Source organism: Jaculus jaculus, chromosome 7 (assembly GCF_020740685.1).
Source record: "Jaculus jaculus isolate mJacJac1 chromosome 7, mJacJac1.mat.Y.cur, whole genome shotgun sequence".
NCBI classification, from domain to species: Eukaryota; Metazoa; Chordata; class Mammalia; order Rodentia; family Dipodidae; genus Jaculus; species Jaculus jaculus.
Window position 1 is genome coordinate 128,140,655 of NC_059108.1, and position 23,937 is coordinate 128,164,591.

Genomic DNA, 23,937 nt, shown 5'->3' on the forward strand with positions numbered 1-23,937 from the left:
CTGGATGGGCTCGTCCTCTTGGTACCCAAGTGTGGTACCCTTCTACTTCCTTCCCAGGGCACATGTTGTGCCGTGGTACCCAGGAGCGGATTCCCTCATACTCTGTTCCAGAATGCACAGTGCTGTGCCCCGGAAGGCTGTCCCCGCTTGCTAGGCCCAGAATCCGCTTTTGTTGAGGAAACAGGGAGCACATGTTCCTCAAAAAGTTTACACACCGATGAATTTGTCTCACTGTGAGGAAAGAAAAAAAAAAAAGCGACCTCATCTTTTTGAGGTTATCACATTACTGCGTTGTGTTCTCCTGGTCATTGGAGAGTTGGGCTCCCTGTGGCTGCATGCAGCCGCGGTGAACTGGCTTATAACCTGCGAGAGCACTTGTGTCTTTTCCCAGCGCTTCACTTTACCGAGAAGGGAGCTGTTCCCAGGGGTGTCTGGTTTCTCACCAGCCATTCACCAGGCACCGCGCTGTTCTCAATGGGGGCAGAACTGGTTTCGGCAAAGTAAGCTGATAGCTCCATGGGATATCCTTAGCAGGGAAGGATGGGCTCTGCTCAGTAAGTTAAGTTATGGTGGACCTCCAGGGAGGCCCAGCGTACCCCCAACCCCTGCCTTCTCCTCTCTCCTGGCTCTTGCACTCCAGCAGAATGAGGGAGGAGCCTTTTCCTTCCTGGGCGGAGAGGAAGGTTGGATCAAAGGCCACTGTTGCCTGGAAAGAAAGCCAGTCATGCCTGGCTGGTCATGGCCCCTGAGTTCCTGGCTGGACACCTCCACCCCCTCACACACACCCTGGCATTGGGCCAGCTTGGCAGCTAAGTTGCACTAGGAGCCTGGCAGGACTGGGGTTGGGGGGTATAGGGAAGGGGTGGCCTGCAGTGCGGGACCCCGGCCCTGGTCTGCCATAGGATCTGTTTTTTTTTTTTTTTTTTTTTTTTTTTTTTTGTATTTTACTTTGGGGGAGGGAGGGGGAAGGAGACAGGGAGGGAGACAGGGAGGGAGGGAGGGAGGGAGGAAAGGAGAATAGGCACTCCAGGGCTTCCAGCCATTGCAAACAAACTCCAGATTCGTGTGTTCCCTTGTGCGTCTGGCTAACGTGTGGGTCCTACGGAATCGAACCTGGGTCCTTTGGTTGGCTTTACAGGCAAACACCTTAATCGCTAAGCCACCCTCCAACCCAGTTTTTTTTTTTTTTTTTTTTGTTTATTTGTTTTTGTTTTTGTTTTTCGAGGTAGGGTCTCGCTCTGGCCCAAGCTGACCTGAAATTCACTATGAAGTCTCAGGGTGGCCTCAGACTAACAGCGATCCTCCTACCTTTGTGCCACCACGCCTGGCTGGATCTGGTTTTTAAGAGGAAGCTACCACCAGACCTGGCAGTGTAAGCTTGTAAGACCAGTTAATCAAGAGGCTGAAGTAGGAGGGTTGCAAGTTCTAAGCCAACCCGAAGAGCATCTCCCAGTGCTTGTAATCAGATGTAATTCTGCCCCTAGCCGTGGGCATTCCGTTTCCCTCTACATGCTGAGACCTCCATCTCGAATGACGGGAAGGAAGGGAGAGAGGGAAAGAGGGAAGGTGGATGGGGATGAGTTCGGTGATAGAGCACTTGCCTAGCATGAGCGAAACCCTGGGTTCAATCCCTAGTACCTCAAAAAGGAAAGAGGAGGCTGCAGGAGCCTCTGCTGCTCTGAGGGCAGCAGCTGGGAGGGGGGCGCCTTGCAGCTCTTCGGGGCTGAGGTCCCCTTTCTGGGGACACATAGTGACTGACAGACTCTGGGGCAGCAGTGGCCTCCTCAGTAGATCTGATAGAGGTTGAAGATTTCTCAGGGCTGTGCCACTGGTGATTCCAGAGGCGCTGCCAGATGAGACACACCTGCGTGACAAAGAGCGGAGAGTTTTAAAACTGGCACGCAAGGTATGTTAGCTCAGGGTTTGAGTGCCTGCCCACCGTCCATGAGACCCGAGAGCCTGTGAAAAACCAAAATACTGGTGCTTGGCCTGTGATCCTAGCTACTTGGGAGGCTGAGGCAGGAGGACAACGATGTCAGAACCTGCCTGTGCTACATGGTTTGAACTAACCTTCAAAGCTAGCCCGAGGAGCCTTCCGGCCAAGATGGCGGCCGCCTAACTGCGCTGCACATCCCTGGGAAATTGAAAGATGGACACAGATCCTGAGGAGAGAGCCACCCACCCCATCATACCTCAAAAGGGCCCCTTTGCGAAACAAGCAAGGGTGCTGTTTTCTTGGTGAACCGGGTACCAGCACAGGGGTGAAGGAGATCGACACAGAACAATCAACTCCTCCCAAATCAGAGATCCAGAGACCCAGAGGCTCCCAAGACCTCAACACTGAAGCAGACCCAAAATGAACCCAACATGGCTTAGGGAAATTTTGCCGAAGAGCTGTGTGGAAAGAATGTCAGAGCCACACGTTGGGTCATGATACACAGAGACATTTCTCCTACCCATAAGTGGGCTAACTCCACAATGCATGACCCATATACCTCAACAAGGAGGGGCTAGGGGGAGGGGGAGGGCATGGACGAGCCTAACAATGGTGGTACCAACTTGACTGTATTCACTGAGCACAAAACTAATTAATGAAAAATTAATAATAAAAAGCTAGCCTGAATAACTTAGTGAGAGCCTGTCTCAAACAAAACATAAAAAGAAGGCTGAGGGGCTGGAGAGATGGCTTAGCGGTTAAGCGCTTGCCTGTGAAGCCTAAGGACCCCGGTTCGAGGCTCGGTTCCCCAGGTCCCACGTTAGCCAGATGCACAAGGGGGCGCACGCGTCTGGAGTTCGTTTGCAGAGGCTGGAAGCCCTGGCGCGCCCATTCTCTCTCTCTCCCTCTATCTGTCTTTCTCTCTGTGTCTGTCGCTCTCAAATAAATAAATAAAAATTTTAAAAAAATATTAAAAAAAAAAAAGAAGGCTGGGGGCTATAGTTCAATGGAGAGCAGCGGCATGTGTTAGGCCCGAGGATCAATCCCTAGTGCCCCCCTTCCTGGCCCCCTGTTCTGAATTAATAATATAAAATAAAAAATGGAGCGATACCCTACCTCAAAACACCAAATAAGTAAAAGAGGATCCCTTCAGTTTGTGGGGTAGCCAGCCTGGCATATGCAACAGTGTTACAGAGACCCGGCAGTGGGGGAAAAATTATTTTGGCACGTGGAAGAGCTGCCAGTTTTTAAAAATGTATTTTATTTTTGTTTTTTTGACAGAAAGAGGGAGAGAGAGAATGGGCACGCCAGGTCCTCCAGCCACTGCAAATGAACTTCAGATGCATGTGCCCTCTTGTGCATCTGGCTAACGTGGGTCCTCAGGAATTGAACCTGGGTCCTTTGGCTTTGCAGGCAAATGCCTTAACTGCTAAGCCATCCCTCCAGCGCCCCCCGCCAACTTTTCTATTGAGTCACGGTGTCACTGTGTATCCCAGATTGTTCTGAACTGACTGTGTAGATCAGGATGGCCTTGAACTCATGGTGATCCACTGCTTTAGTCTCCCGAGTGCTGGTATAGGCATGAACCACCACACCCGGCGCTGTCTTTTTTTCATCTTCCCCTCATCAGCAGTGTTACTGTACCCTTGTATCCTTTGCATAGGCTATGTGGGCCACACAGTCACCTGCTCAGTTCACATTGTCCTGGGCTGGTGGCTAGCGGTCATGGTCGTGGAAGGGAGAAGGCAGACCTGTAATGGAATGTGCAGATTACAGCCCTCACCCCTACCCCGGCCCGGCAGCTTTCACCATTGTGAATCCCACATCCGTCCTGCCTTTTCCCTTCTCACTACCCCTGCCCCCCCATCCCCGGCATTTCTGGGCTGGCCTCCAAACACATACCAAGGCCTTCATTTTATGAAGCACGTAGTGGGAGAGATGTGTAACGCATAACTGTGGTCATGTACGAAAGTGCCAGTCTCCTTTGCGGGGGCATTCTGATGGAGGAGTGGAGCGGCACAATGCTGGAGTTGGCTTCAAATTTTTTTTTCCCTCCTGGGCTGAGGAGATGGCTTAGCAGCTTAAAGCACTTACCTGTGAAGCCTAAGGACCCAGGTTTGATTCCCCAGTACCAATGTAAGCCAGATATACAAGGCAATACATTTGTCTGGAACATGTTTGCAGTGGCTAGAGGCCCTGGCACAGCCATGTGCTCTCTCTCTGCCTCTCTCTTTCAAATAAATAAATATTTAAAAAATATTACTATTAACAATATATGTTGTATGGATACATCATGTATTGGTACCCTCTTTTCCCTCGTCCCTACCCCTATTCCACTGAGGACCCTCCTCAGTGGGGTTACAGGTATTCCCCATGGGGTTGTGGTTTATATGTTGTGGGAGCAGCAGTCAGTTCAGTTATATTTTGGCGGGGTGGGGGGAATGCCTATTGGCCTGTAGCTCTTATAATCTTTCCACCATCCCCTTTAAAACACACACACACACAGTTGTTTTTTTTTTTTCCCCCAAGATAGGGTCTCACTCTAGCTGACCTGAAATTTACTCTGTAGTCTCAGGGTGACCTTGAACTCATGACAATCCTCCTACTTCTGCCTCCCAAGTACTGGGACTAAAGGTGTGTGCCACCATGCCTGGCTAATTAATACATATGCACGCATGTGCACACACACACGCACATATTTTTGGTGTTGTTGTTGTTTTTTGAGGTAGGGTCTCAGTCTAGTCCAGGCTGACCTGGAATTCACTCTGTAGTCTTCAGGTGGCCTCGAACTCACGGTGATCCTCCTACCTCTGCCTCCCAAGTGCTGGGGCTAAAGGCGTGCGCCATCATGCCTGGCTCTAAAAAATACATATATTTTTAAGTGTAAAACAATTCTTTTTGTGTTGGGCAAAGGGTCAAGGGATGGGTGAAGCCCCTCTTCTTGTTGACAGCTGGGAGGGTGAGCACATGGGCTGATCGTGTTTTCTCGTCTTGTACTTACACTTGAAGTGCTTCACAGGAGCGACGACTGCGCAGTGTATAGCCTTCTGTTGAAGCGTTTCTGGCGTGCTGTAGCTTTTTGATGCTCTTCTGTCAAACTGGCTGGCCTATGTAAAGATGCACTTATGTCTTTGCCACTTTGCCATGTTAAACACTGAGAAGCTTTATGTAATTACTGTTTTTCTGAAATGTTGCAGTAGATTCAGCCACCCCCCACAACATGACTGAAATCCCATCGTCGGTAGCTTTGCAAAGGCTATTTGTAGCCCTCTGTACAAATAGTAGTAGTGTGAGGTTTTGTTTCTATTGGACAAACACTAGGAGGAAGTGAACGAGGTGGCGTGAGGCCCTGACTCAGGATCCCACACTGCCGCTGAGGCCCCTGGAGAAAGGGTCCTCACAGGATTCCGTCTCTCAGCATAGAGGTGCTTGCTCACAGTAAGCTGGTCTAGTCCCATTTTGAAATCCCGTCGTCAGATGTTAGGGCTGAATAACATATGAATTCAGTCCCAACCCGCTTTGTCTTGATAAAATACCCTTTCTCTCCTGTTCTCAAGGTTGCCGCCTTTCTCAATAACTAAATCTCTTGAGGACAGAGAGGGCAGGTTTTCCATCAGACCCTGTAGGGATGGAGAATGAATGCATAAGGAACTCAGTGGGAGGCCCAAGCATGGGTGTGGGTGCCAGGCCCTGCTGTGGGAGGCCATGGCTGCCAGCTGTTTGGAGCCACAGGCCACAGGGAGAGCAGGTGCCAGGCTGGCTCCTCCTAGAGTCCACTCTTTGTGAGCGCATCAGCCTCTGCCCATCGGGACTGGCTGTGAGGAGGAACCTGGGTCAGGGGCACTAAATGATGGATTGAAAATCCCTGGCCATCTAAGACCAGTCAGAGCTTTACAGCCCGTTCCCCATCCACCCCGTGTGATCATGGCCCAGCCCTGTACAGACTGGTCTGGGAGTATGTATGTTTCTGTTTTGGACATTGAACTTGGTCTTGTGTAGTCCCTCAGCAGGTAGTGTCACCTGTCCCTGTCAGAACTGTTGCTTCAGACAGGAGCTGCCTGGAATTTCTTGCCTGGAATTTATTGGTAAGAGGTGTGGGTGCAGGGTCATAGGTTTTGAGAGTCAGGTTGGCTCAGGGTCAGAAACCAGCCCTTACACGTGTTAATGCTGGGTCATGGATGGGCTCGCTTGCCCCTGTGAGGGAGACATTGGAGCCCTAGAGAGGACCAGAGCCTCGATTCTGTCACAAGTGTTTGCCCTTCTGCCCTCACCTGCTTCTTGTGTGGAACAGAGTCTAGCATTGATGCCTGAAGTCCACCAGTTCCCCTTGTAGGTGTGCACTCGGGAGAATCCAGCGCAGGGACACCAGGAGACACGGACAAGAATGCCCTCCGTACTCCCGTGCACAATAACAGAAGCCTGGAAACAGCCCAGATGCCCATCAGTGGGAGAACGGTTGGATACACTAAGACACGATCACACAATGGAATATTATCCAGCTGTCCAAACAAATTAACTGCAGCAGCCTGTGGCGCTGTAGATGGATGCCAGCAATACATACATATTGGGTAAAAATAGCATGCTCCCAGATACCGCACACGGCACTAGTCCTCTGTTGTAAAGGGCAGCTGAGACTCAGGTTCTCTCTAGAATAGTTACAGATACGTTGTCTCTCACATACATACATACATAAATAAAAATTTTAAAAATGAGCTGAAGTTAAGGTGCTTGCCTGCAAAGTCAAAAGATCCAGGTTTGATTTCCCCAGGACCCATGTAAGCCAGATGTAACAAGGTGCCACTTGTGTCTGGAGTTTGTTTGCAGTGGTTGGAGGCCCTTGCACACCCATCCTCTCTCTCTCTCTCTCTCTCTCTCTCTCTCTCTCTGCTCCTTTATCTTTCTGTCTAAATAAATAAATAAATAAAAATTTAAAGAAAACAGCTGAGAGCGTGAGCAGGGGATATGGACTTGTGACTCAGGTTATGAGATCTATGGGGGGGGGAGGGAAGCATTTGGTGTACTGTTGGGGTCCTGGTCTTTGTTTTGGGTGGAAGGTTTGCAGGTGGTTACTACATTGCGGAAAGCAGCTGAATAAAAATGTATAGATCAAGACAAGAGTCGAGTTCACTAACCCAGTTCTGTGCATGTCAGGTTAGCCTCCTGCTGGAGTTGGTTTTAGCTAAGGCTGTATTGGCCCACCATCATTTGCTGGGAGTTGGGGTGGAGTCTCCATTTCCATGGTTACTCTCCTCCTGCTTCTGTCTTAGTCACCACCACCTGTCTATCCAGCTCAGGTCTCCCTACTCCAGGATGCTTGCTGCGGCTCCCGTGACCCCAGCCTGCTTGTGGCTCTTCTCGTCCTTAACTACTTGTTTCCTATCTCTGTCACACAATTAGAGCCTTCTTATATATGGCTTCCCCCAGTAATCACTTCCACATGTTTGTGTGTGTGGCTCTCTTAAGAGATGGTAATCCCCTCAGGCCAGAGGTCAGGCTTTATCTCCTCTTCTGTGGCAGGTTGCCGCTGAGTTCTGGGCCCACTTTCCCCTTCCTCCAATATAACCAAACCTTGGCCTGTGTGTGGCTGGGCAGCCAGGCGGCCCATGTGGCCAAGTGCAACATAGGCAGTGCAACTGCTGCTTGTCTGGGAAGGAAGCCTTCCTAGGAGTGGGTCGGGCCTGCCTTCCTTCTCCCCACCTGCTCCAGCAAGAGCCCACAAGACAGCAAATCGGTCAGGACTCCAGCTTCCTATAGAAAGAGCCCAGGTCCCTGTCACCCTGTGCCAGGAGCTCTCATAGCAGCTCTGGTCTGCCAAGCTTCTCATCAACGAGTTTCATCTGACTTGCTTTTTTTTCAAGTGTCTGTTGCTGACAGCTGGACATACCGCTCGGCATCCTGTAGCCCACCTCACGCTCTTAGCATTGCTGGATACAGGGTGAGCGCACCATGAGCCCTTAGAGTTTCAGAGGCAGTGGAATTTCAACCGACTCTGGGAGAGTTTGCATCTAGCAAGAGATCGAGATTCCCACGAGCTCTCCCTTAGTCTTGTGCTGTCCTACTCCCCAGCGGCATTCACCTGATGCCTCAGAACTCTGCTTGCCCACTGGTTCCTGAGTCATCACAGCACCTCCTGCCTCAGAGTCAGGCAGCATAGATTGCAGATTGTTATCCTTTGGGTCTAGGTATTTTGGCATGCTTTTTTCTTTTTTTAGTATTTTGAGGAGCCATTGTCCCTATTACCAACCTTAGGAGCACACAGGCCAGGAAGGAGACTGTGCAGGTGAGATCAGTTTAGCCAGAAGCCCAGCCCACAGCTTTGTCCCAGTGAATAGGACTAGTCTCTTGCCCACATCCCACCAGTAGTTGAGATCACACATGGGTTACAATGCCTAGCACATTTGGTTACCTCAGGGGTGCCACCACCGTGCCTTAATTCCTGGCTCAGACGTCACTAATCAGCCTTGATGCATTCTGCCTCGGAGCACAGGTCTAGCCTCAGAATCCTCTTGTCAGAGCACTGGGATAGCCACTGCTAGCCACCTGAGCCAGGAAGGCAGAGGCCAGCCCTGTGTAAGCACTGCTCTTAACCTCCTCCTCCCCCCCTGCAGGACCCCGAGCCACCAAAAGCACCTATAGCAAGCAAGTGGTTTTTGCATTAGCAGATGGCTAGCGACCCAACTGGCTAAATGAGACAGTACACACATGTATCTGGCCCAGCTTCTGGTTGATTGCACCTTTTCAAGAATGAAGTGTCCTTTGCACCGCAGATGTACAGAATGTGTTGCCATTCTGAGCCTCAGCTCTCAGCTTCCCTCCTTGTAGCCAGGATTGATGCCCTGCCGGCACGTGATCTGCCATGGAACAGTGGGCGAGGTCCCCAGAGTGCATGCCCTGGGGACCTGAAGTTCCTGTGACCTGGGCAGGGGTGTCTGGGGTGGGCATGGCAGGTGGGTGTTGTAGAACCTAGCAGGTTGTGACAAGTGTGGGTGGCCAGAGGACAGGCAGGCTTAGAGCCACCAGCCCCTACCCAGCTTCCAACCTGGATGGCAGCTCTGAAGATGATAACATCTGTCAAGATTTTCACTTCCTGCCTGAGATACCCGGCACCCCCCTCCCGCCTCGTGTTTCTGCTGTCCTGTCCTGAGTTGCCCTCCCTCGTTTCCTGTCAGTTCTTGGTGATGGAACTGTTTCTTGCTCTCCTAAGTGCAGCCTCGACTTGCTGCAAACTCTTGTTTCAAGGGATGTGGCCAGTTTTCAGGGTTTGCCTGCTGGGGGCTGTTTGGAGGTGCAGGCGGGGCTGGCGGGGTCATACCCACTGCTCATTCGTTCTTCCCGGCCCGCGCCACTTGTCAACCATGGTGCCCTCCCCACTGAGCCTGGTCCAGACACCACGATTCTTGGTGGTTGTCTCTGCAGAGGAGTCAAAACCACCCTTGACCATGTTGGCAGTTAAGTCTGTGTGTTTCTCTGGTTCCTAGGAGAGGAGAGAAGAAAGTGCCTCCTTCCTTCCTTCCTTTTTTTTTTTTTTTTTTTTTTGAGGTAGGGTCTTACTCTAGCCCAGGCTGACCTGTGTCCTCCAACTCACAGTGATCCTCCTACTTCTGCCTCCCAAGTGTTGGGATTAAAGGCATGTGCCACCACATCTGGCTCTCGTTCCTTCATTTTATTTTCTTTTTTTTTTTAAAGATTGACTTTATTTTTAAAAATATAATTAATTTATTTGTGAGAGAGAGAGAGAGAGACAGAGAGAATGGTTACGCCAGGGCCTCCAGCCATTGCAAATGAACTCCATATGCATGCGCCTCCTTCTGCATCTGGCTTATGTGGGTCCTGGGGAATCGAACCGAGGTCCATTGGCTTTGCAGGCAGATGCTCTAACCACTATACCATCTTCTCCAGCCCAAAGATTTATTTATTTTTATTTATTTATTAGAGACAAAGAGGGAGAAAGAGAGAGAGCGGGAGAAAATGGGCATGCCAGGGCCTCTAGCCACTGCAAACGAACTCCAGATGCATGTGCCACCATGTGGATCTAATTGAACCTGGGTCCTTAGGCTTTGCAGGCATGTGCCTTAGCCACTACACCATCTCTCCAGCCCCTCATCCCTTCGTTTTCTAACCCTTCCTCTGCTGGATGTGGTGGCACACACCTTTACTCCCAGCATCTGGAAGGCAGAGATAGGAGAATCATTGTGAGTTGGAGGCCAGCCTGAGACTACATAGTGAATTCCAGGTCAGCTTGGGCTAGAATGAGACCCTACCTTCAAAATAAATAAATGAATAAACAAACAAACAAACAAATAAATAAAGCAAGCAAGCAAGCAAGCTTTATTTCACTCACAGTTTTGGAGGCCGCAAGTCCAAGATTAGGCAGCTAGGCAGCTCCATTGGTTTGGCCTCTGGTGAGGGCCTCATGGCAGGTGGCCTCTCAGTGGCAGAGGTGGGTACAAGAGATCACATGGTAAAACAGGAAGCAAGCAAGAGTCAGGGGCCAGGTTTAGGTTTTTTCATAGTAACTAGAGTCCCTCGAGAATCTGGTGGTGGTACCCCCTCAGTCACATAGTCATCTGCCTTGAGGCCTCACCTCTTAAAGGTTCCGCACTGTGTCTTACATTGGCACACCAGGAGACCAAGCTTTGAGCTGTGAACCTTTGCGGGTGCGCCCCATACCCAGAGCACAGTAGGACCCATCTGGATTCTGTCTCTCTGCTCCCAGCATCCCCCCTTGCTAGGAGCTCCCCTGCTCTTTAGGACGACGCACTTGCTGGTAGAATTGTCTGCTCCCAGGCTGTGAGCTCCAAAGACAGGTTTTTATCATTCTTGGCTTTGTCTGCAATCTCTAAACAAGTGCACCATCTGATACCCAGCGGGTACCGGGAAACGTCGTGGTTGGCATGAATCAAATCATATCCGGTGTGATTTCTGACCCTTCTGCTAGGAGTTTTCCCTGCATTCCAGACATCTGCTCTAGGATGACGAATCTTGGGGGTCTGCCTCCCCAGAAGCACTGGTGGCCCTTACCTCAATGCTCATGTGCCGAGGCCTAGGCTTGCATTGGGGTGTAGAGTGATGGGCTTGCCCTGCTCCCCTGCTGGAGGCTCCTGGGTACTTGCTATGCCCCTGCTCCAGTTTGCACCCCAGGAATGAGGGAACCGAGGGTAGTGGCGTCAGTGGGTGAGAGCAGTGTGCCAGGTGTGGGGCTTCCCCAGCCTTCACCTGGAGCGCCATGGGGGGTGTGGGGGATGGGAGCCACCACGTGCTCAGATCCCGCTCAGCTCGGGTAGAATGGAGCGCCTGTGGGCAGAAAGTGGCCGCCAGGAAGTCCATAGCCTCCTTTCACCTTGCTCTCATAGAGCTGGCGGTGTACTAAGCCGCACCACTTTGCTTTACCCTGACTGGCATGTAACATGCCCATTCCAGCCCACTCTGCAAGCTGCAGTCTCCCCTGACCACCCCTTCTCTGTGTGTCCCTCGCTTACACACCAGCAAAAGTCTTGGGCCTTCTTGAAAAGCCCAAAGTTACGGGGCTGTTGGACTGCACTGAGAGAGCAGTCAGCCCCCTCTTGACTATCAGGTTGGTATGCGTGCATCAGCCCCAGGTCTGCTGCTGTGACAGATGGGCAGAGGACAGAATAGCCCGAAAGCCCTCCCGGTCCTGGCCCGGGAACATAGCGGGCTTCCGTCAGACACTGTGAAATGAAGAGCTTTGTGATAAGGCACAGGGGACCTGGCTCTAGACCTGAATGTGGTGCTGGGTAGCAACTGGTCCTGAGTGCCCAGGATCATAAGGCTCTTGGGGCTTTAAACGTGGGTTCTCTCCACCGCCGCCATCCCCCCCCCCCCACCTTGCACCTGAGGCTGCTGAATACACATCACTGTAGAGGTTGGTTCCCAGCTCTGGCCGCCTGTGACCAGGCTTGTATTCACCTTGTAAAGATTTTCCCAATGCAAAAAAGAGGAACCCTTCTACACTGCTGGTGGGAATGCAGTCTGGCCCAGCCGTTGTGGAAAACAGTGTGGAGGTTCCTAAAACAGCTAAAGATTGATCTGCCATATGACCCAGCTATAGCACTCCTAGGCATATATCCAAAGGACTCATCTCATTTCCTTAGAAGTACGTGCTCAACCATGTTTACTGCTGCTCAATTTATAATAGCTGGGAAATGGAACCAGCCTAGATGTCCCTCAACTGATGAGTGGATAATGAAGATGTGGTACATTTATACAATGGAGTTCTACTCAGCGGTAAAGAAAAATGACGTTATGAAATTTGCAGAAAAATGGATGGACCTGGAAAGGATGATACTAAGTGAGGTAACCCAGGCCCAGAAAGCCAAGCGCCACATGTTCTCTCTCATATGTGGATCCTAGCTACAGATGATTGGGCTTCTGCTTGAGAAGGAAAATACTTGGTAGTAGAGGCCAGTAAGTTGAAAAGGAGACATAAAGGGAAAAGAAAGGAAGGGAGGAGGATACTTAATAGGTTGATTTTGTATATATGTAAGTACAATGATTGTAATGGGGAGGTAATATGATGGAGAATGGAATTTCAAATGGGAAAGTGTGGGGGTGGGGAGGGAGGGAATTACCATGGGATTTTTTTTTATAATGGAAAGTGTTAATAAAAATTAAAGAAAAAAAAAAGATTTTCCCAACATGCTTTCAACCTTCGGAGTTCTTTTCCGAGGACCAGTGACCTGCTTCCCTATCAGTCCAACACCTCCCTCCATCCTAGAGGTCCTGGCAGTTCCTGGCATCCGATGGGACAGCTTGCCCACAGAGCAGCCACCAACATCACACGGCCTTAGAGGGGAGGTGCAGGCACTCCTTGGGGGCCTTGAAGTGTCCTCTGGGCCTGTCCCTGTTGGGTCCTCTGGACATGTGGGCACTTTCTGCTGGTCAGAGCTGGCACCCTGGGTTCCTGACACCCCTCCCTCCCTCCCTCTTACCCTCAGAGCCTGGTCAGTCTGTGGCTTAGAGAGGGTCTCCTGTACATAGTTCTCCCTCAGCTCAGAGGAATATTGTTTTCCCTTCTGACCACGGAGAGCGGGCTTGTGCTCCATTCTGTGGAGGCAGGTTTCGGGTGACTTGGCAACCCCAGAAAAGCTTTAAAATCTCAGGGTGCTGGAACATGGTGTGGCCTAATTAGAGGAGCCTCTGCTCCCAAGGCTTGTACAGACCGGGCTGGTTTCAGGCCATGGGGACCCTGGATTAATTGAAATGAGGCGGAACAGATGGGTTGAGTCTATCAGCAGCTCTCCGTGGCAGCCTCTTCACACGAAAGCACTTCATTACCCACTGATTGTGCCAGGGCTCCTGCCCTCATCAGTGGGGCTCTGGGGGACCGGGGGGCCTTGCGCAGATGAAATTACAAGCTCCTGACCCTACAGGCTGCACTTAGAGCAGGTGTCCCGGATAAATCGGTGCTTACAAATTTCCATACCACTGCTAAACTAGAAAATTGTCCTGCTGTTCACATTCCTGAAAAGCAAGCTGTGGCTCATGGTTTGGGGGTCAGATCCCTGCTACGCTCCCTGGCGGCACCATGGGGGATGGTGATGGCCTGTCACTGTGCTAATAAGGTGGCAGCCTGGAAATATTATGAGGCAGCATTGAAGGTGTCAGCTGCAGAGCATGTTTGAGCCGTGGGGAGACCATATGACAACAAGGGAAGCTGCCGTGTCCCCCTTGCTCTGGATTCTGCTGTGAAACATAGTACTTGAAGGTCCCATGGACTGGAAGTGCTGGTAGTTATTGACTTGGGCGCCACTAGGGAATATTGGGAAGAGAAAGGGGAGATGGAGTGAGCATCAAGGCCACCAGGGTGCGGATGACACAAGGTGTGCTCTTCTGGATGGAGTACTGCAGGGTCTCTGTGGGGGCTCCACGTGTCTCACCTGCTACATGGAGAAGTCACCCTGGGGGGCTCCTGACATTTCTTCTCGTCTACAGCATAAGCATCTGAACCCCAGCTAGACCTTTCCTCAGAGGGCATTCACCGCTGTGGTGTAGGAGTTGAGAATCCTTGTTTTGCTTTTTATTTTGGAAATTTATAATTGGAAAGCACAAACCAGTATTGCAGGTAAACTTTGAAATATTTCTCTCTCTCTCTCTCTCTTTTTTTTTTTTTTTGAGGTAGGGTCTCGCTTTAAGCCCAGGCTGACCTGGAATTCAGTATGTAGTCTCAGGCTGGCCTTGAACTCACGGCAGTCCTTCTATCTCTGTCTCCATGTGCTGGGATTAAAGACATGCACCAGCATGCCTGGCTGAAATGTTTCTTTTAAGTTTGTATTCAATATTCCATTTATAGAGGTTTTTCACAGAAAATTATAAAACCAGTTCTAAACTATTCCTTTCTTCCACCCACGTTGAAACGTTTTCATCTTTTGCTAACAGCTACAAGCTGTGAATAATTGTAAGGCAACGGTGCCGCTTCTGCCAGGTTTGTAGGCCCAGGAAGTAAGTCAGCGGGGGGGAAAAGCAGTCGGTAATCAGGATTTGGTTTCTCATCAGTATGGAAGGGAGGGAAGACACCTATACAAAAGAGTCTTCGCAACAAAGCCTTACCGTAAATCTTCAGGAATATTTGCTGGTCTAATTTTCCCAGCTGTCACTATTAGCAGCTTTTTTGCTGCCTCTGAATGGGGAGCAGACTGACAAGCAAGAGGTTGAAAGCGGCAGAGGAAGTATTAGGAATTCAGGGGGAGAAAAAAAACGGTGTGAGGTTGTGGGCCTTGGGAGCTGCGTGGTAGACGTGGTGTTTTGGCCAAGGATTAGAGGCTGAGTGGGGGCCTGGCAGGAGGTGATGGGTGTGTGGGGAGGGCATTCCCCAGTGGGGGCGGGGGAGAGAGTACAATGGGAATCCCTGGGGTGCTGCTCAGAGTAACCTGAGGCTTGACTTGCTGCCACCCACACGGAGCAGCCAGGCACTTCCTGGCGTAACCCTTCATCTAGAAAGCCTTTGGCAGCCCTGTGTGCTGGGTGCCCACCCTCCTGCTGCTGTCTCTGCTCACAGCAGGGGCGGCAGTGCGTATCATTTGCATGCCCGAGCCCAGACCAGACCTGAAGATACGCAGGCCGCTCACAGAAAGCTGATGTCCCTCAGGCATCTGCTCTTGACGCTGTCTGAGAGGGTGGGTAGGTCCACGGTGGCGCTCTTTGTGGTTTTGTTTTGCCAGTGTGAAAGGCTCATTTTGCTGCCTGGACCATCCTGAGATCTCCTTGGCAACCGTGAGCATCACATTTTCCTCCTGCTGCCTGTTTGCCTTAACTCGTCGGGGATCTCCCTTCTTGGCTCCCATTAATCAGTCACCCCTGTGGAATCCCATGGGGGCCATCCATGGACCTAGGCCCTTGGCCTCAGCAGCACTTGAGGGGTGAGATTTTCCAATGTTTTAATGAGGTCGTTGCTCTTGATTCAGCATTCCCTGTGTCTTCATTGGAAATCAAAGCTAACCTCCCACATAACACACACAGAGAGTGCTAGCGTCTTGTCTTTGTTTATTTCGAGATAGGGTCTCACTGTTAGTCCAGGCTGACCTGGAACTCACAGCGATCCTCCTACCTGGGCCTCCCAAGTGCTGGGATTAAAGGCGTGCACCACCACGCCTCCCCGGCCCACTACCCCCGCTTTGTTATCCATATGGTTACCATTGCTCATTAGTGAGTGTCCACAGCGTTCACACTTTGATTTTGTTCTCAGTGCTCTTTACCGTGGCTCCAAAGCCAGTGCTTCAGGCCTTCAGACTGACCACCCTCTGCTTCCTGCTGGACCCAGGTCAGAAACACAGGAATCCAGGGAGCCTGGCTTGCTGGGTTTGTGGACAGAGCAGAGACGCAGATGCTGCCCCCAGGATCTGTCAAGGCTGGAGAGACAGTGTTCCCTGGGAGGGTGCTGGCCATGCCATGGGCTTTTGCCTCCTCACCTTGGTCCTTCTGTAGTTTGAAGCTTATGTTACGGTGGTGGCAAAGGGGCCCCCTACCTTTTACTAATACATAATAACGCTTTCCAGCCAAGTTCCTCCCTGCAACTCAGGCTGCCCCCTTGCAGGATCCAAACCACCCCCTCCTCTGACCCATATTTGGGGGGATTGTTTAAAGCAATTAACTGCCAGTGAGTCTCTCCAGGATTAGATTAGTCCACTTTCATTTATAAAAAGGAAAATCTGGGGATCCCCCTCCCCCGCATCTTCCATGGGGTATGGAAGCGCATCTCCAAGGGAATAGAGAGGAGAGAGGAAGGTACACAGAGGGAGTGTCTCTGGGAGGCCCACAGGCTAAGCCTGAGGCTGTGTCCAGGCTTGTCCCTCCCTCAGCTCCATACCAGGATGGGACTGTGGTGTTTCAAGGTGGTGTGGGAGGACTGGCGCTTGGGGGGCTGTTGTGGGCACAGCGCTGGGCGGCACTCCAACATCAGTTGGTCTTGCCGCTCGCAGCCAGCCTGGGTAGGACCAGGTGCCCGGAGCGGACTGTGTCAGCCGCTTCCACAGTGGCTTTCTGTTCCGAGTGCCAGGCAGGAGGGGCCTCTCGTTAGTACCCTGCTCACGTCCCTGCTAGGCTGAGGGCCTTGCCTGTGGCCCTGGAGGCCCCCAACACTGCAGGAGCCTCCCACATTTGTTGGGCTTTCCTTGGGGACAGAGGTGTAAAGGAACTCGGCAGCCACCCAGTTGCCCGTCACTGGTGTTTGGTATCCGATAGCCTCCCCCTCCCCCATGGTTGCCAGGACCTGGAGATGTGGTTGGTGAATTGAATTTATTATTCTAGTTCATTTGAATTTGTAAAATGGGCATTCAATTAAGTGTGTCTGGAACAACTTGGGAATTGGAATCTACTTGTTCAAATGTAAATTTTATGAAATTATATATAATTCAAGCTTCTCCAAATTGCATGCAAATTGAGAAGATCTGTAAATCGAAAACGCACACTGGATTTCAAAGATGAAAATTTCAAAAAATGAAAAAGAATGTAAAATGTCTCAATTATTTTTATCTTGGTAATATGTTAAATTTGGATATATTGGCTTAAATATAAGTGTACTTCCAGCTTTATTTTTTAAAAGGGAGGATCTAGGAAATTTGGATTACTCTGTCTCTCATATTACTGGGCAGCTCCATCCTTTGAACCCACTTTTACTGGAAATGTGATTGATGGTCCTTTGGGGGAACCAGTTAATGGCTTGGGAACAATTTGGTCATTGGACTAGGTTTTAGGAGACACGTGGTACTTCAAAAAGGAGAGATTAAGAATAAAGCCTGGGCAGGGTGTGGTGGCACACACCTTTAATCCCAGTACCCGGTAGGCAGAGGTAGGAGGATCACTGTGAGTTTCATGTCGGCCTGGGACTACATAGTGAATTCCAAGTCAGCCTGGGCTAGAGTGAGACCCTGACTCAAAAAAAATGGTGTTTATAAAATATTATTTATTCTTTTTTTATTGCTTTTATTTTTATTTTTTTTAATATTTTTGAATTTTTTTATTTATTCAAAAGTGACAGAGAAAGAGGCAGATAGAGACACAAAGAGAGAATGGGCACGCCAGGGCCTCCAGCCACTGCAAACGAACTCCAGACTTGTGCACCCCCTTGTGCATCTGGCAAATGTGGGTCCTGGGGAATCAAGCCTCGAACCGGGGTACTTAGGCTTCACAGGCAAGCGCTTAACTGCTAAGCCATCTCTCCAGCCCTTATTTTATTTTATTATGAGAGAGAGAACTGGCATGCCAGGGCCTTCCAGACCCTGCAGTCCAACTCCAGATACATGCGTCATCTTGTGCGCCTGGCTTGTGGGGGACCTAGAGAGTCAAACATGAGTCCTTAGCCTTTGCAGGCAAGTGCCTTAACCACTAAGCCATCTCTCTAGCTCTGCTTTTTTTTTTTTTTTTTTTTCAAGGTAGAGTCTCACTCTAGCCCAGGCTGACCTGGAATTCACTATGGAGTCTCAGGGTGGCCTTGAACTCACTGCAATCCTCCTACCCCTGCCTCCCGAGTGCTGGGATTAAAGGCGTGCGCCACCATGCCGGTTCTGCTTTTTATTTTTTTCAGACTTTCATCAAGGTTTTATTTTTATCAAATCTGCTTTTGATTTTTGAGACAGGGTCTCAATATATAATCCAGGCTGGCCTCAAACCCATAGCAATCCTCCTACTTCAACTGTGGAGTACTGGGATTATAGGCATGCTGGGATTATAGTCTGTACCACCATACTCAACTAAAACACTATTTCTTGCTGGAGAAATGGCTCGGTGGTTAAAGGTGCCTGCTTGCAAAGTGTGTGAGCCCTGGTTCAGTACCCCAGTACCCATGCCAAGTCAGATGTATTAAGTGGCACATGTGTCTGGAGTTCGTTTGCAGCAGGAGACCCTGGTACACCCACACTCTTTCTCTTTGTTTGCCTCTTTCTCTCTCTCTCAAATAAATAAATTATTTAAAAAATTGTGTGTGTGTGTATGCATGTGTGTGTTTGTGTAGGTGTGCTAAGGCCTCTTGCCACTGCAGACAAACTCCATTCACACGTGCCACTTTATGCATCTGGCTTTATTTAGTTACTGGGGAGTTGAACCCTCGTTGGCAAGCTTTGCTAGTAATCCTTTAACCACTGAGCCGTTTCCCTAGCCTCTCTCCCAATTTTGAGGCAGGGTCTCTCAATCTAGCCCAGGCTAACCTGGAACTCACTGCATAGCCTTGGCTGGACTTGAACTCACAACGTTCCTCTACTTCAACCTCCCAAACGCTGAGATTATAGGAGAGAGTCACCATGCCCACTTTAAAAAGGTCTTGTAATGGCATAAATATCACCTTTCTTCTGGGAAATTAGAAAGTACTGATTAAATTAAAATAAGCGTCCTGTTTGGAAGACAGATTTTTTTTTTTTAACTACAACTATCTAGTGATTTTTTTTGGGGGGGTTAAGTTAGTATTATCATAAAAATACTATATTTTTACCTTCAAGATTGTCTCAAAAATTATAAAGAAAATAATATTTCCCATACCTCATCTCATTTATAAACTGGCGCTGAGTGGTCCAGAAACCTGGATAGTGGTGGCAGGAAAACAGCCACGGTGGAATGGTATGAGGGTGGTGGGCAAGGGTGTCTTCTGTTCTCTCCTAAGGTGGTCCAGGTGCTAGCGTTCAGGGGAGGGCTCTGCCTGGCAGGGTGGGCATGTTGGCAAGGGTGTCTTCCACTCTCTTCTAAGGTAGTTTAGTGCTAGAGTCCAGGGGAGGGTTCTCTTTGACAGCATGGGCATGTTGGTTGGAGAACCTTGTTTGTCCACATGTGCTGGCTGGTATGCATGCTGTATGCTTGGCAAGACAGTTTAAGATGTTGACTTTCCCGAGCCTGACACAGTACTGAGACATTTTTTTTCTGCTTCCACACTCGTGTGCCACACAGACAGGACTTGCCACCTTAGCCATGTTTGAGACGATCACCGTGACTAATGTGTAAGTCTGGATAGTGGACACTATGCCCAGTATGGCATGGGGTGTCCGAGTGTTCGGGAGTAGAGGATGCCTCCTGCATTAGTCTTCTCTGCCCCCAGTTTCCAGTGTGGATGGGAGTCGTGGAGAGAAGACAAGAGGGGATAAAGTCATGATGTGGGTTCTTTGAAGGGGCTGGCCTCTCCCAGCCGCTTCACGGAGCCCCCAAAGTGCCCAGCTGGGGACGAGCCCGTCGGTTTTACCCGGTCCTGCTTCTCAGCAGTGGACTGACCGCGGGCGCTGCGCTCTCCCCTCGAGCTGTGCCCCGGTGGAAACGGTTCCCACAGGAGCTTCCCTAGTGAAGGATTTCTGTGGGGCCACTGCCACAGACCCCACTCCTCCTTGTCTTCCATAAAGCCAGGGTCGTGTCCTCCGATTTGCGGAAGGCAAGGCACATCTGGGCAGGGATGCAGCATGGTCCTGCCCAGCCCAGGAAATGCCTAGGGAGACGTGAGGGGCAGTGCGGCCCCAGCTGGTCAGCAGAGCAGAGCTCACGAAGGACCCCCAGACAGGAGGCCATGACTGATGACCATGTCAGGCCTTTTTGTCAGTGGCTCTTGGGTGAAGGCCAGCACTCAGTTCATATCCCCAGGACCCCTTCTATGCCTGGGCTGCAAGAGTTCTGATACATCCCTCTCCCAGAGGTGGTTCTTGTCGGTGAAAGAAATGTCCTCTTGCAGAGCTTGTCCCCTACCTCATGCTGGACCCTGATATCCTTAGCTTGGAAAGGCTTGGTGGCATTACCAGTGTTTATTCCCTATTCTGTTTTAATTACATGGTCACACAGTGGAAATAATAAAGGACAACTTGTTTAAAGAAAAATCTTATTTACGCCAGATGTGGTGGTGCATGCCTTTAATCCCAGTACTTGGGAGGCAGAGGTAGGGAGATCGCCATGAATTTGAGGTCACCCTGAGACTACATAGTGAGTTCCAGGGTAGCCTGGGCTAGAGGGAAACCCTACCTCAAAACCCTCCTTCCCCCACAAAAAAAGGTAAAAAAGTTATTATGTATTTATTACAGAGAGAGAAAGGCAGATAGAGTGGGTGTGCCAAGACCTCTAGCCACAGCAGACCAGCTCCAGACACATGCTCCACCTTCGGCACCTGGCTCAGGGGGGCTGTTGCAGCCAGGTTCGCATTGCTGGTAGTAATCACCCCACCAAGAGCAGCTTGTGGGAAAAAGAGGTTTATTTTGGCTTACAGGCTCGAGGGGGAAGCTCCATGATGGCAGGGGAAACATTGGCATGAGCAGAGGGTGGACATCACCTCTGGCCCCACATAAGGTGGACAATAGCAACAGAAGAGTGTGCCAAACACTGGCATGGGGAAACTGCTTATAACACCCATAAGCCTGCCCCCATCAATACGCTGCCTCCAGGAAGCATTAATTTCTAATTGCCATCAGCTGGGGAATTTAGCAATCCAGAACACCTAAGTTTATGGGGGACACCAGACCCAAACCACCACATGGGTACTGGGGAAACAAGCCCTGGTTCTTAGGCTTCATAGACAAGCCCCTTAACTGCTAAACCATCTCTCCAGCCCCAAGGGTAACATTATTTATTTATTTATTTTGACAAAGTGGAAGAGAAAGAGAGAATGAGTGTGCCAGGGCCTCCAGCCATTGCAACAGAAGGAAGTCCAGACTCTTGTGCTCCCTTGTGCATCTGGCTAACATGGGTCCTGGGAATCAAACCTCGGTCCTTTGGCTTTGCAAGCAAACACCTTAACTGCTAAGCCATCAGTCCAGCCCTTTAATATTTTATTTTTATTTATTTATTTAAGGATAACTTTTAAAAAGAACTTCCTAGTCTTAATTTTTCCCCCTGAGGTTTCCGCATACGCAGGCATCGTTTTTATCTCATAATGATCGGAGGCAGTATGATTACAGTCTGACTCAATTGCCCTTCCTGGTATGTGGCATCTTCACAATTACTGCCCACCCCTCCTGTGACTTGATGAGCTGTAATTTACCTAATCACTCTTTACTTTTGTTTCCTGTTCTTAATGATGTCTTTCCTTCTTTGTCTACATAGGAAGTTCTCCAGCAGCTGATCGTAATGAATTTGCCCAATGTTTTGATGATTGGCAAAGACCCACTGTCTGGTGAGTGAAAGCGCCCCTCTTGCCCCCTGGAGTGTCTGGGTAGTGCCATTGGCTTGGACAGCTGTTGGCCACAGAGCTCTGGCTGCCAGCTTGGAGCCAGCACAGTGAAACACGTGATGGTTTTGGTGAGACTTGTGGGTTTATTGCCCTGAGGCATCAAGCCAAGAGCGCTTTTTTTTTTTTTCCCTCCATGAGTGGATCTCTTCCAGGCTCTCAGATGTGTGTGCAGCCATACAGGGATGTTGCTTTGACCATCCTGAAAAGATGGGTCTAGGTTTAGTTATTGAAATTGTGTGATGGGCTGCGTGTGTGCATGTGCGGGGTTGGGGCTGGGTAAGGCAGAGGATCTTATCTTTCCAGTGAACATGGAGTCAGATTTTATTGTGATGGATGCGGTACTTTAGGCCGGGAAGGAGGCATCCTTTTAGGGAACGAATGGCTTTGTTCAAGCTCTGTGAGAGTGCTCACCAGCACGTGTGATCGGCTGGTCTGTCTCGTGTCCCCTGCTGGGCTTGGAGTACCTGGTGGGCAAGGGTTCCAACTCCTGACTCTGACACTTAGTAATAGAAAGACTAGATGGACGTGTCCTGACATCTCCCAAGGTGTAAAAGCTTAGTTCCTATCTGCTAGGGAACCTCTGGGTGACTTGAAGAGGCCTGTGGGTTCTGGAGAGATGGCTTCTTACCATGAGGGCCTGATGGGGCTTGAGATTGCCTGAGTTTGAATCTTTAGAATCCCAAGTTAAACAGCTGGACACAGTCACATGTGCCTATTACCTCAGTCCGATAGAGGAGCAGACACCTTGGAATCTCCTGGACCTTGCAGAAAAAAGAAAAAAGAAAAAAAAAAAAAAGCAACCTCTGGGTTCAGTAAGAGTCAAGAATAGGTGGAAAAGCTGGATGTGCATGCCTTTAGTCCCAGCACTCGGTATGCAGAGATAGGAGGATGGCCGTGAGTTCGAGGCTACCCTGAGACTACATAGTGAATTCTAGGTCAGCCTGGGCTAAAGTGAGACCCTACTTTGAAAAACAAAAAAACAAGCAAGAAAAGAATAGGTAGAAGAGCAGTGGAGTGGAATATTCAACCATAGACGAGTGCACTGTGCCCCAGGTGAGTGCGTGGGGTTCCATTGTTTGGGCACGCACAAGTGCATGCCCCTTGTCCCCACACGTTGCACAAGCAACCAACAGGAGGATGGTGGATCACTCCCCTGACACATTATCATCGCACTGCAGCTCATGAAACACACTCACAGCTCCAGGGTTCGAGCTTTCTTACCAGGTGGCTCCTCCTGGCTCTATGTTCGCACTCAGAATCCCGGGCCTCCTGGAATGGGTGAGGTGGGAAGGAAGGAAGGAAGGATGGCCAGAGAACCCATCCCTGCATTATGGAAGGAAGGCAAGGATCCGGAGCATTCCCGGCTCTTATGTAACGGACTGACGCCCCCCCCTCTTTGGGCATCTTCTCACCTTTGCCTTCATTGAGGCTTGCCCATTCGTCTCCTGAGTAGGACAGTCACAGTTGGTTTGAGACCGGAGGAAAAACATACCCAGGAACTGTCCAGGGTCACAACCGGTGGAGGAGCAGTCTGGCTCGGTAGCACACTGCTGGGACCATTAACTGCAGCTCTCTTACGGGGCGGGGGTGTGGCAGGACACTCCTCAGCTCCATGTGGTGACATGTTCACTTTTTCTCCCTCCGGTCTTCGGCACTCTGGTCCATGAGCGTGTGTCACCTGGCATGGTGTGGTGGCCCTGCCGAGTCTCCCCGCTCGCCTGCGAGTGCCTTTCCCATTGCACCTGTTAGCAACAGGGGCCTTGGGTGTGCCTCACCCCAGCTCTGTCTCTGGGCCTGTGCTGTCTGGCTTGGTCAGACTCCCCAGAGGAAGACAGAGGACATCACACGCAGCCCATTTCAGCCACCTTCGAGTCCCAGCTCAGGTTGGGATCTTGGGTGATGTCTATGGTGACTTTGGGGAAGTAAGGTCTGCATTGTTGAGAACTGGGCTGTCTTTCTGCTTCATTTGGGGGAGGGGGCCTACTGTTACGGGAGAGGACAAGGGTGATACCTTGCAAGGTTGGTGGTCTGAACTTCTGTCTATTGTTCTGTTTGCTCTGGGTGTGTACCACAACGCCTGGACCATCTTCCATTTTTCAAAATATTTTTGTATTTTTATTTATTTATTTGAGAGAGAGAATGAATATGGGCATACCAGGCTCTTCAGCCACTACAAACAAACTCTAGACGCATGTGCCACTATGTACATTTGGCTTACATGGGTCCTGGGGAGTTGAACTTGGGTCCTTTGGCTTTGCAGGCAAGTGCCTTAACTGCTAAGCCATCTCTCTAGCCCTGCCACTTAAAAAAAATTATTTGAGAGAGACAGAGAAGAATGAGCATGCCAGGACCTTGAGCCTCT

At 50.2% G+C, this 23,937-nt stretch overlaps 1 protein-coding gene across 1 annotated transcript in view; it reads left to right on the plus strand.

Annotated features, from left to right (window-relative positions):
- Positions 1–23,937, plus strand: part of Ccdc88c (coiled-coil domain containing 88C) — a 152,145-nt gene that overhangs the window by 43,528 nt on the left and 84,680 nt on the right. The window contains exon 4 of the mRNA XM_045154020.1: positions 21,449–21,518. Within this exon, the coding sequence (XP_045009955.1) occupies positions 21,449–21,518 (70 nt within the window). The remainder of the gene's footprint in view (positions 1–21,448; positions 21,519–23,937) is intronic.